This window comes from Thamnophis sirtalis, unplaced genomic scaffold, assembly GCF_051295495.1.
Source record: "Thamnophis sirtalis isolate CommonGarterSnake01/CBP01778 unplaced genomic scaffold, rThaSir2_p1.2 scaffold_5, whole genome shotgun sequence".
Lineage (NCBI taxonomy): Eukaryota > Metazoa > Chordata > Lepidosauria > Squamata > Natricidae > Thamnophis > Thamnophis sirtalis.
Window position 1 is genome coordinate 34256182 of NW_028261385.1, and position 12151 is coordinate 34268332.

The window sequence follows — 12151 nt, forward strand, 5'->3', positions numbered from 1 at the left end:
CTGTTTACTCTCAACTGTAAACAGATCAGCAATTCTTGTTTCCAGGGGAAACACTAATTGCTTATAGGAAGAAGAGACTAATGGCACTTTAATAGTTAAGTTTTATTACTGCACAAGCTTTTATGGACTATAGTTCATTTATTTGCCTTTTGCAATGGCATATATGCTAATGAGCGATTTCTATAACCCAATGGTTGATTAACTAACAGTTAAGTGTTTTGTAGAAATGGCCAATCTTGGTTTGTTTTCCTGCACTGACAGAGTACAGAATAAGCATTTCCTTTCCTTTTAAAAAAAAAACAAACAAACGAAAAAGACTGCTGAATCCTAAGGTATTTGTCATAGTACCTTATTCAAAAACATACTGCAGGTATTTTAAACATATATAGTATTATCAAGTAAAAATATAGCCCCAAAAGATAAATAAATGTCTGCTTCTACTAGAACAGTGGTTCCCAAACTTGGCAACTTTAAGACTTGTGGACCTCAACTCCACAAGAGTTGAAGTCCACAAGTCTTAAAGTTGCCATGTTTGGAAACCACTTTACTAGAACATGAGTTCTAGATAGTTTCCCGATTCTTGCCATGTAAATACTTATCAATATACTGAACTGCATATCATCCATTTATAATGACGTAGGGTTATAATGTTGTGGGAATACTCTTATTGTAGCAGACAAATATAAAGTTTAATTACAAGTATCAGTCATCCACCCAATTTTTTTAAAAAAGTGATTTTCCACAATGAAGAGGACTTTTAGATACTTAAGATGATGACTTATTTGATGACATTTTCTTTCCTATGTGGCTCAGAAGGCAGCCTTTGAGAACTAAACAGTAAAGTGGCCAATCACAAGTGTAACAAAAATAACATTCAACGCCCTCCATTCAAAACAAATGCTAGGAAATAGTATGCATTTTCAAAGGTTCCATTTTACTTCCAAGACTTCCTCTAGTAACACCTATCAATTGCATAAATTTCAATAATTTTCCTTTTTAAATTTCCCATTTATTTCCTTGAAAAGACAAGCCCAGCACTTGATTTTTCTTTCAATGCGTTGTTCTGCAAACAGACATAGTTTTGCCATGGTTGAAGACTAGAATTTATATACAATGGAAAAAAAACCCAACTCTCTGTTCCAGCATTAGTTGTGCATAGTTACATGGGACTAATAATGTCAGAATAAAAATGTGGAATGCTACCAATGTTGATCCACATCACAATGCTCCAAATAAATCCTCCTCCATATTCTGCCTCCAGGTAACTACATGGGACTAGAGCTGAACTGAGACAAAAACCTGGTATTCTCTGTACATATTAATCTTTTGGTATTTTATCTTGCATTTTACAAAAGACCCTACTTTATTTTTTAAACTATACAGAGCAAACAATCAGGAAATGTTTTATTCTATGTCATTGAAATAATACAATAAATATGCAGAACTACCCAGACATGCAGTACCACAGAATCTGTCTGCATTTATACAGAATTGTCACATTCACAAGGATGGCAAAGCATCACTAGTAATTTACAAAATATACAGACTTTCCTCACCTAAATATCTCCAATGACAAAATTAGAAATGACAAACTATTGACATTCTAGTATGATCTAAAAACCATTACAACTGGGTGTTTACAAAATTAGTGGAGTAATCGGTCTAGACTTGTTCACCAACAGACTTCGATAGTATTTCTTTGTTAAATATTTAACATACAACAGCCTTCTGCCATAGTGAACAACAGGAAATTATGAATAATATGTACATTCACTCCATTACTTTTGATTTAATCCTGAAGAATGTCATTGTGTGTCCATGAGTGCTGATTTTCTTTATTATGGTTTATAAAAATGAAAGTGGACATTACAATCAACATGTGTTCTACCGGCTGGAACTAACATGACTATCAGACCTACTGCAAATTAGGCCCACATTTATGTATTTCAAGTTTCAATCTGCTTTATCCCCTGAGAAAAAATTAGATTCTTTAATAAGTGTGAACACAATTTCCCCAATAAGATTTAAATGATTAGCAATTAAAGTGGCCACGTGTTAGGTTTGTGGGATCAAGGATTGAAATAAATACATGAAAAAGAAATAAAACATCTATTTCAATAATTCTGTAAATTTTTATATGATGTTAACTGCCTGGAGTCTCTGGAGATGGACGGGATATAAACATTGGTAAGTAAAAGAAAAGAAAGGAAGTCCACGTATTTAGATTAAAACTGTTCATAGAATTTAATTCCTATATAGTAAACTTCCCAGTATTTCTTACTTTGAGTAATAGTAATCATTATTCCTGTTGTAGGAGTAAAAAATAAAATAAAAAGGAGTTAGAGGAAACCCTGTGAGAAGATAGTAAGACTAAAGGGGAGATAGCAGAGCTGCTGAACTTCCATTAAACCTTCTTCCCAAAGAGAAACTATACATACAAAAGGACCTAAGAAGAATTACTAACAAAAAGGAAGAGTAATCCAAGATAACTAAAAGGCTAGAAGCACCTGGCTTCCAAGAATGGATTTGTCTCCAGAGTGTGAGCAATTACATTCAAGAGTCCTGAAGGAGCCTGCAAATGTCATCTAGGAGCCCATATGATCTTTAAGAAATCATGGATGATGGGCATGGGGAAGGGTTGGAGAAGGGCAAATATTATTCATGTGGGGTCCTTTGTGCTATCTGAACTTGGTGGTTTTCTTGCAGGCATTCATTACCACACTAGTAACATCATCAGTGTCAGGACGGAGTGTGGTTTGCTCTCATGTTATATCCCTGTTAGTGTTGCTGTGAGAGAGCTTGGTGATTTCTTGATTAGGGTGTATTTTACTGTTAGGTTGTATTCACTGGTGATTCCTTATTTGAGTATTGTTGATTTCTTGATAGCTGGTCTAGTGTTAATCTCTGCTCATATGGGTGTTGATTGCTAGTGAGGAAACCCCACTCCCTTCTAGCACTGAGGATATTACCTAGTTTGGTGATGAAATATCCACAAAAAAACCCACCAAGTTCAGAAAGCACCAAGGACACCACAGTTCAACTCTGAGGTACAAAAGGTAAAAGTTTCCCCTGTCCAACTCTAGGGCACAGTGCTCATCTCTGTTTCTTGACCAAGGGATCCAGTGTTGTCCAAAGGCATTTTCCATGGCCACGTGGCACACTGCTACTTTCCCACTGAAGTGGTACCTATTAATCTACTCACATTTGCATGTTTTCAAACTGCGAGGTGGGCAGCAGCTGGAATGGGAGCTCACCCCCACACATGACTCTCAGTTCTCAATTCTGGGCTGTCAGCTTTGCAGCTGACAAGCTCTGCGTCTTTAGATGCTGAGCTATTGCGCCCCCCTATGAGATAAGCGTTCTCTTCTAAGTATTATTCCTGTCACAACCCCCACTCCCCCCCAAAAAGTATGGTCAATTTGATGTCCATACTGGGGACATTCTAGAATAATTAAGCAATGGGTTTATGAACATTTAGTGAGCATTTAGGAAAGGTACATTGCTGGGCAGGGATCAGCATGATTTATTAATAATAAATAATGCCAACCTAACCCAGTGCCTCTTTCCATTAATGATTAATTTACTTGCATACAACACATCATGCCTTTAGCAAAGCTTTCAAGAAAGTGTCCCCATGAAATTCTAGTACAGAAAGCAAAAAATCACCTATGCTACCTATAGATAGATAGAAAGGTCACTGAACAAATATACCCAATGTCTGTGTCAAACTGAAAGTGCTGAGTGGAAGTCCCTAGTCCTTTTCTGGGTCCTGTGCTGTTCAACATATTTATAGATGACTTAGATAAAGGGCTAGATGATAACATAAAACTACACTGATAACTTGTGCAAACATTGAGTGGTAGCGGGCACATCTTGGGAAACAGTACCCAGATTCAGCAGGACCTTGACGAGGCTACAGCAATGAGTAAAGCCATTAATCTCAGTAATAGACAAAATCCTATGATTGTTTAGGAAAAATATGAAAGGTAAGAATGGGGATGCAGTAATGGGCAGTATATGTGAAAACTACCACATGTACTTGTGGAGAAGCCAAGAATGTTAGGTACCAATATAGACCTCAAAATTGATTTTGGCTTATCCATGGATGAGCTAATCTGTGAGTATCTATATATCCCCATATACACACATACATAAGCCATCCATGCCTATGCTAACCTTGGGATTTTTTGACCAAAACTTCATGAAAAATGTGGGTCAGCTTTTTGTTGATATTTTGGTTAAAAATTCCAAGGTCAGCTTATTTGTGGGTGTGCTTACATGCGAGTATATACTGTACCTGGGTATTTTGGTAGACCACAAGGTTAAGGGCTGGAGGAGAAAAGACATGATATTTGTGTTCAAATATCTGAAGGGCTGTCATGTAGAAAACAAGCCAGGATTGATCAGAGTTGTTCCAAAAGATAAAATAAATAATGGATATAGATTACAAAGAAGCAATGTTCAGTCAGGCATCAAGGAAAATAGCAAAAGCTATTCAGCAATGGAAGAAGACTGCCTTGGGAAAGGGTGGACTCTCCCCTGCACATGCAAAGCTAGGATAGCCATTTGTTAGAATGCTACAGAATTCCCAGCCAGTCGCAAAGTCCACACATCTTAAAATTGCCAAGGCTGAGAAAGACTAGATCAAATGCAGTCCAAGATCCTCTCTAAACATTACAACCTGGGATTCTAGAGTCTACTGAACATGTTAAACAAGACATGGTTACATTTCATGTGGAAAAATTTAGAACATGAATTATTCATTTTTTTAAAAAATAAATTTTATGTCAGAATTCAGGACAATCAAATTTGCCAGTGTAATATGTAACCAAACAGAAGAGTAAAAATCTCTTAATGACAGAAATGGAATACCATTCAAATGATTAATTCATAGTATCTTTCAAATTATTATACATTAACACCTAGAATTTAGAAACTCCAAAGGGAAAAGTGACCTGAAGAGGCAATTAAGTCTTAGAATAATACAAAGAATTAAAATAACAAAAAGCTGCCATATAGCACCATACTAAACTAATTATAATAAAGTGAATCTTCAATTTGCATTTAATAAAATGCACTTATTCAGATTAAATCTCATATGAAGGCTGAAGTATGTTAAAAGAATTCAAGTACATAATTATCAGTTTAGAAGCCTGATTAGGATCTACAGTAATGTTAAAAATTTAAATAAGTTATTGATATTCAGATGTTTATACAAATACTAAACAGAGTGACTGACAAGACTAAAGATATAATAGCATTAAACACAAACGCACACTCTAAAAATGTCAGAGTTCTGAAGCACAAAATAAATTCCACTACAATTTAACACAAGTCAGAATGGAGTAGCTATTAAGTGTTTTAAATATTGCTAAACAGATTCTGTTTAGAAATATGTGCTTCCTAGTCATGAATGGTGAAATCAAAAAGAACAAATATAACAACTGTGCCTCAGCTAAACCATAATTCTTTTCACTTCATGTTGCATTACTTGGATAAAGACATCTGTGCTCCAAGATATCTAATTAGAACACTATATACACCATGAAAACAGATCTTAACAAATACTATAACCGGACTGATAGACAATTTCTGGACCAGAACACTAGTGCAGCATAGTCAAAATTATTTTCATGCAGACTCAGATTATTAAAAAAATCTATTCTCCTAAAAAAAGAATTTACATTATCTATCATACTTATTTTAAGCTTACTTCTGTCCTTCATCAGCTGCTGGAGTTACAAAGCAGCAGCAGCCAAAATTAAATGTTCAAAATTGTTAGCTTATTTTGTTTCTTCCGAAAATAGGGAAGCAAAGTGTTATGAACAGGGTTAATTCAAAGTGCTTGTCTCAAGTCAGGAGGAACAGTTCCACCGAGAGCGACACCCCATGGAAAACCAATATTGTTTGCTCATCTTAGAAGCTAAACTTGCTGTATGAATTTTTAAAGCTACTGTTCTAATTTTCATCAAATATCACGTACCTCAAAAAAATATGGAGAAAAAAAGTAACTATTGTAAGCTAGTAGTGTAGCTAGGAAGAACTTCTCATTAAAAAATTCTAAAAGGAATGAAATGATCTTTTTTTCTGTCTTAGCCCATGCACAGCTGAAAAGACATACATGCTGTGTGCATTTTTAACACAAGTCTTTAGGAATTGAAAAATAAAGTACAGCCAGAAATTTGTAACGTGTTTCCTCTCTCTTGTCTACATTTGATTACCCTTGAAAGCATTTTGAGCAGCACTGGTTGCTGCTGTTGAGGCAGCATTTGCTGCAGCAGTTTGTACAGTTTTGTTAGACATCACACCTGTTGCAAATTCTTGCTGGGCCTTCTCAAAACTTGCTCCAGTTGTGCGGTATAAACCATGTACCTATAAAGAAGTCCAAAGAGAAAATGTGAGGCATGATTCAGGACATGATCATTATATAGAGTTTAACCAAAAGTTTTGCGTCCCCAATTAAAAGAAAAATGCTGAATTTTATCACCTCTTTCAGTCATTGCACGGACTTCAAGATGTCCTATATTTGCAGAATTGCAAACTCTGATGTCTCTTCTTTGTCCAATGTTTTTGCTTTTTATGAAGCATAATAAGTTGCATCATTTGCTTAATAATGATACAGCTTATATGCTATAGTGGTGTCCAAATGACTTGTTATAAACACCACTGTATATAATTCCATCCTAACTCACTAAGGTAAAGGAGTCCCTGAGGGTTTTACTCTGCTAGTCGTAGTCAATTTTAGAGAGTGGCGTTCATCTCTGCTTCTAAAGTAGCACTGTCCAAAGATGCTTTCATGGACATATGATTAGCATGAAATCAGGTTGCAGTACAGAGCAAGTGGCAAAACACTCAGTGTTGGTACCTTCCCAGCAAAGTGGTACCTATTTATCTACTTGCATTTACATGCTTTCGAGCTGCTAGTCTGGCAGGGGTTGAGGCAAATGATGGGAGCTCAGTCCGTCATGCAAAATGGTAAGACTCGAACCACCGGAATTTCTCCAGCATCTTTTAAGCTACTGAGCCAACATGCATCCTAAGTAAAACTAAATAAATAAAGTTGATGTCTTGGCATATATGTAAACAGGAGTATATTAGATTTCTACACTAATTTTCATGGATAGAAGTTATTTTGGTTCAAAGAAACATCCTATATGGCTCTTTTAGATCATCATGATAAATTAAACAGGGTGAAGATTACCCTGTAAGAAAATGGTTATGGGGCCTAGTAAATACTGCCTGCTGAGCAAATACATGGATCTGAGAAACCCTGAAAAAAATTCACCAAACACGAAGAGCAATTTCTGTTGATAGAAATAATTTGAAATAATCAAATCAAATAATTTAATATGCACAGAGCTAAGATAGAAAAGCCAAACTAGAACAATATCCTTTAGTATCTTTCAGGAAGAATGGACTTCTTGCCGAATTTAAGAGCACAAAAATATTTCTAATAACCTATAACTTTAAGAGTATTCAGTTAAGGGTGGAGGAATAGTAAAAGAATATTCAATAGCAAACTGTAGTCACAATTAAGATTGCAATCCTAAATATGTTTATAGGGGAATAAGTCTTACCGAAGTTAATAAGGCTTGCTTCTAAGTAAATTAGTTTAGAATTGCAGCATAAAGCAATACAATGAGATTACAACAGTATTTTCCCATGAATTATGAAAGCTGTTTCAGCCCAACAACTATCAATTATAGTAGACTAAAAAACAAATAAAAACTTTTAAAACTTTAAAAATCTAAGTTACCAACAGTTTCTTGAACATGCTGGCTGAAGTTAACAGATTAATGCTTGAAGTCGGAATTTGGCAAAGAGAAAAACATTCCCTAATAATTTTTTAGATCCAACTTATTTTAAGCTTTTAAAAAGATATTTAAAATATTATTGATATTTCAAACCACAGGATTAACTAAGATTTTTTTCCCCTTTTCTTTTTCTGCCCTATGATACTATCTATGACAGAAGATAAATCTAGTTGTAAACATAAACTATGACCCCTAGTGGTCAAATAAAAAGGCCACACAATATTTCATTGGCATTGGTTATGATACAATTGAAAAAAATGGAAACTAAATCTATTTGAGGTATATCCGAGGGCAATTTCTGTTCGCTAGCTCTAAGAATTAAAATCAATATAATATATACTATTAAGGGCCCGGACTCAGATGCTGAGGAAGAGGCTCCAGCAGAACCTATAGAATTTAGCCCCAGGAGTCACAAAGCCAAGGATTACCTCAAGTTACTCAAACACAAGCACTGCAGATAGACCAGCCAAGTGACAATGACTTAAGACCACCAGCCCCATACAGTGACTAGAATGCAGAGCGGTTCTATGAGGCTCCTTGCCAAACAAGAGAGTAAAAATTCTTGATTGAAGACAGCTGGCTGAAGCCTGATTTAAGAGACAGACCTGACCCATTATTGTTCCTTGGAATCAACTTTTTGATTTCTGGTGGCTCTTGCACAAGGTTAAATTGGACTCTGCTTGAGAAATTCTGGCCTCTGGACTAGATGACAGCCCTGATTGGCTTTTAAAACCTTGCACTGAATGTAGCCTTTTGCATGCTGCTGTTAAAAGCAATCATTTAGGTAAGCTATTTGACTCTGTTTTTGTTTGCATTTGTTGTCTGCTGTTATCTTCCAGACTTTAAGCAAACTGCTAATTACCACAGCAGCTGTACAATGGGCATGTCCATTTGAAACAAGAAACAGGACATATATATTGCTTACCTTATTCAGGTGTCTGTTTTTGTGGTCTCAAGATTCTTCAGAAAGTTTATGATTTAATGTTCAACTTTTGAGTATTGCCAAGGGGTTTTATTCCTCCGAATGAAATGTAATATTTTTATCCTATTCTGTTACTTCTTTACATGTCTATCTGTTCTCACACGTAGGTTACTACTGCAGTTATTTCTTCAATTAAACTTTAGTTTGTATTTTTCCACTTACCATATTTTAAAACAGTAAATAAAAGCATGTGGAAATGAACAAATCCACAATTCTGACCAGAATAAAGTCTACAGAGAGGGGATGGATAGGAAAATTCTTATGGCAAGAGTTCACGCTTTTAAAATTGGATGCAACACATCTGGTTTCTAAATATTAAAATGCAGAATTTTTAAGAAATACTGCAGGAAAGAATAAAAGTAATTTGTTGTTGTTGTGTATAATCTTGAAATAATCCCTAATTTCATAATGGGTTCTCTTCGCAAGAGATCTTAAAATAAAACAAGCTCTAAATCAACCTAATTTGCTATTTTTTTAAATTTAATAATGAAAGAAATCTATTTTATTTATTTAATTTCTAAATATGGTATATCAAATATGAATAGTATCAAGAAAGAATTTAGTCAACCCATCTGGGTATAGCTACTTATTTTTACAACTGTAATCAGTTTGATTGGCTAAAACATGTTTAAAAAATTCAATTTTTCTGGATGAAAAAAACACTTACCTTTTTAAACATGATTAGTGAAATGACTGCAGAAGCTGTAAAAAGTGCTGCTATGACTATCATCATAATGCCTACTGGAATGCTCTGGTTAAGTCCAGTGAGAGATGAAATCCATCCACTAAAGAAAATATAGAGAGCTCTAAAAACACATCTATAATACTCTTCAAAGAAATATGGTTATTTCCCCTTCCATCACTATGTTTTAAAAGAAAATATCATTTTCCTCTATGGATTACGGAGGAAGTTTTTAAAGCATATTTTAAAAACCCACTCCTAAAAGAATTGAAAACACAAATACTTCATGTTTATGGTTTTTTTGGAGGGGTGAGAGGACAGTAAGCAGTCCTGAATTATTTTACCATCTTCTTGGATTTCTTTAAATTGCCTATATTAAACTAGAATTACATTTAATAAAGTATATCTCATGCAAGCATACTGAAAGTTGCTATTTAAATTACACAATACTTAATTAAGCTTTCCTTTCTTGATTTAGATACCGCTTGAAAATATGCACCATTAATTATATCATATTTTATGCCAAGAATTCTTGAAGTTTTATTTAAACTGAAAAGCAACCATATGCCTATGGATAGAAAACAAAGCTAAATTATTTACAGCATGTGGTATAGCATACGATGACTCAACCAAGTGACTGGGTGGTTTAAAATTCTAAAGTTATAAAACAATTAATTTGTCTTTTTAACTTTTAATGAATTTTGAGGCCTTGTGGATCTGGTTTTTTTTTAAAGATGCTAGGGTGTTAATGAAGCCTAGATTGGACATATATACAATAAAATTATAAAGACATATTCTCTTTTTTATTAATCCAATAGTAGGCCACGACATTTTCACTTAAAAATATGAGCATAGATTAAGAAAGCTATTCTTGTAATATTATTCCAGCATTCAGTTTGCTGCAGCAAGTCTACAATATACGGACTGAATTAGATATATATAAAGAGAAAAAAAAGAATAAAACAAATACTGCAATTCAGGCAGAATGAATCTGAATTAGGACTGGAAGAAATCAGCAACCTCAAACAGGAGTCACCAACCTTTCGGATCTCAGGGACCATTATATTCATAATTTTAAAACCAACGGACCACTAATATGATTTTTAAAAAAGATAAATAGTATTTAGTGCAATATAAAAATGCAAATAATTTTTCTATGGACCACCAAAATTTTCCCATGGACCACCAGTTGGTGACTGCTGACCTAAAAGAACATGTCATCTTCAAAATGTTGAACCACAGTTCCTATCAGTCTCATTTCAGTATACTGGAATTAGAATGGTTGAAAACTGTAGTTCAACAATATTCGATCAATGGTTCCCACTTCTGCACAAGAAGGTACAATTTAAACTCGCAATAAAGCCTGCTCTCTGACTCCTATGATAGAACAGTTTACCTAATTCTGAACTAGGCTCCATGCAAAATTGAACTAAAGGATGTCTTCATCCCCCACCCATCAGTGCAGTTTTCTCGGTTCTGATAATCTGGACAAATGAGAAGCCTCCATCAGCAAACATGACAAGGATAGCAGGCATGTGTTATTCCACCAATAGTCATCCTCGTTGCAAGTAAACAGCAACTAGCCAATGGCCTGGCCTGACACCCATTCTATCTTTTGGCATGCCCTGATACCTGACACTACTTGCCTACTGATTTTGATAATATCTTATTATTGCAAACACCCAATGTTTAACTTTGTAAAAGATTTAAAAAGAAATGGATCATAATACCTTTGCAAAAAATTACAAGCTATTGCTCTCACCACATAAGATGTGGTGGTGCAAGGATTATAATTTAGTACTGCAGCTAATTCTGATGACTGCTAGCACTTTGGAAGTTCAAATCTCACCAGCTCAAGGCTGACTCAGTCTTTCCTCCTTCCAAGGTTGGTAAAATGAGGACCCAGATTGTTGGGGGCAATATGCCGACTGTAAACTGCTTAGAGAGGGCTGTAAAACACTGTGAAGCACTATACAAGCCTAAGTGCTATTGCTGTTGCTACATACATTTACCAGAGAATAATACAACAGAACACTTACCAGTTCCCCCAACCTTGGAATCCTACAGCTTGAAGGACATGCACAGCAAATTGACAAATGTATACAAAGAAGAAAACAAAGAACCTGAATGAGCTATCGCTCCTGAAAGAGAAGGAAAGGGGAAAAAATGAGATATTCTCTTAATACTTGACAAACAAAATAGCGAGTCTGTCATAAGGTTAACAGAACAAGCGAGTGAAAACACTTCAAACATCTCTTGTATACAAATCCTCTTTTATGACTGTATAAAACCGCTGGAAATCGGAACTTTCAGAAGCTTTCTTACAAAACTGACCAATTACAATAAACACTACCAGAAAGTTAAACAACAGATGCAAAACACAGTAGTTAAAAGCAAATAAAGCAACTACAAAATAAGCTTAACAATATTGCAAAAGAAGTACTGGAAACTATGTTTCACATATATTGTCATTTTATTCATTAAGATGTCCACTAGCAATTTTTCCATCTCTCATTTTCTTACTGAAGCAAAGTAATTTAAGTCAGCAATGCATTTTCTTGCCCAGCTAACATTCCAAGGAAAGTAGAATATTACTTCATTTTACAGAAGTGCATGAAAAGAACATTTTAGAAGAAATATAATTCAGGGGTACACCAGCTTGGATTCTCAGTA

At 34.9% G+C, this 12151-nt stretch overlaps 1 protein-coding gene across 2 annotated transcripts in view; it reads right to left on the reverse strand.

Moving 5' to 3' along the window:
* SCAMP1 (secretory carrier membrane protein 1) overlaps positions 1–12151 on the reverse strand; it is a 35032-nt gene that overhangs the window by 1907 nt on the left and 20974 nt on the right. Inside the window, exons 7-9 of one of the 2 annotated variants that reach the window (XM_087715610.1) lie at positions 11518–11619; positions 9464–9581; positions 6309–6372 (exon numbers count right to left, since the gene is read on the reverse strand). In XM_087715610.1, the coding sequence (XP_087571736.1) occupies positions 6309–6372; positions 9464–9581; positions 11518–11619 (284 nt within the window). Of the gene's footprint in view, positions 1–302; positions 6373–9463; positions 9582–11517; positions 11620–12151 lie in introns of those variants that run through there. The other variant, XM_087715609.1, reaches the window with a different exon arrangement.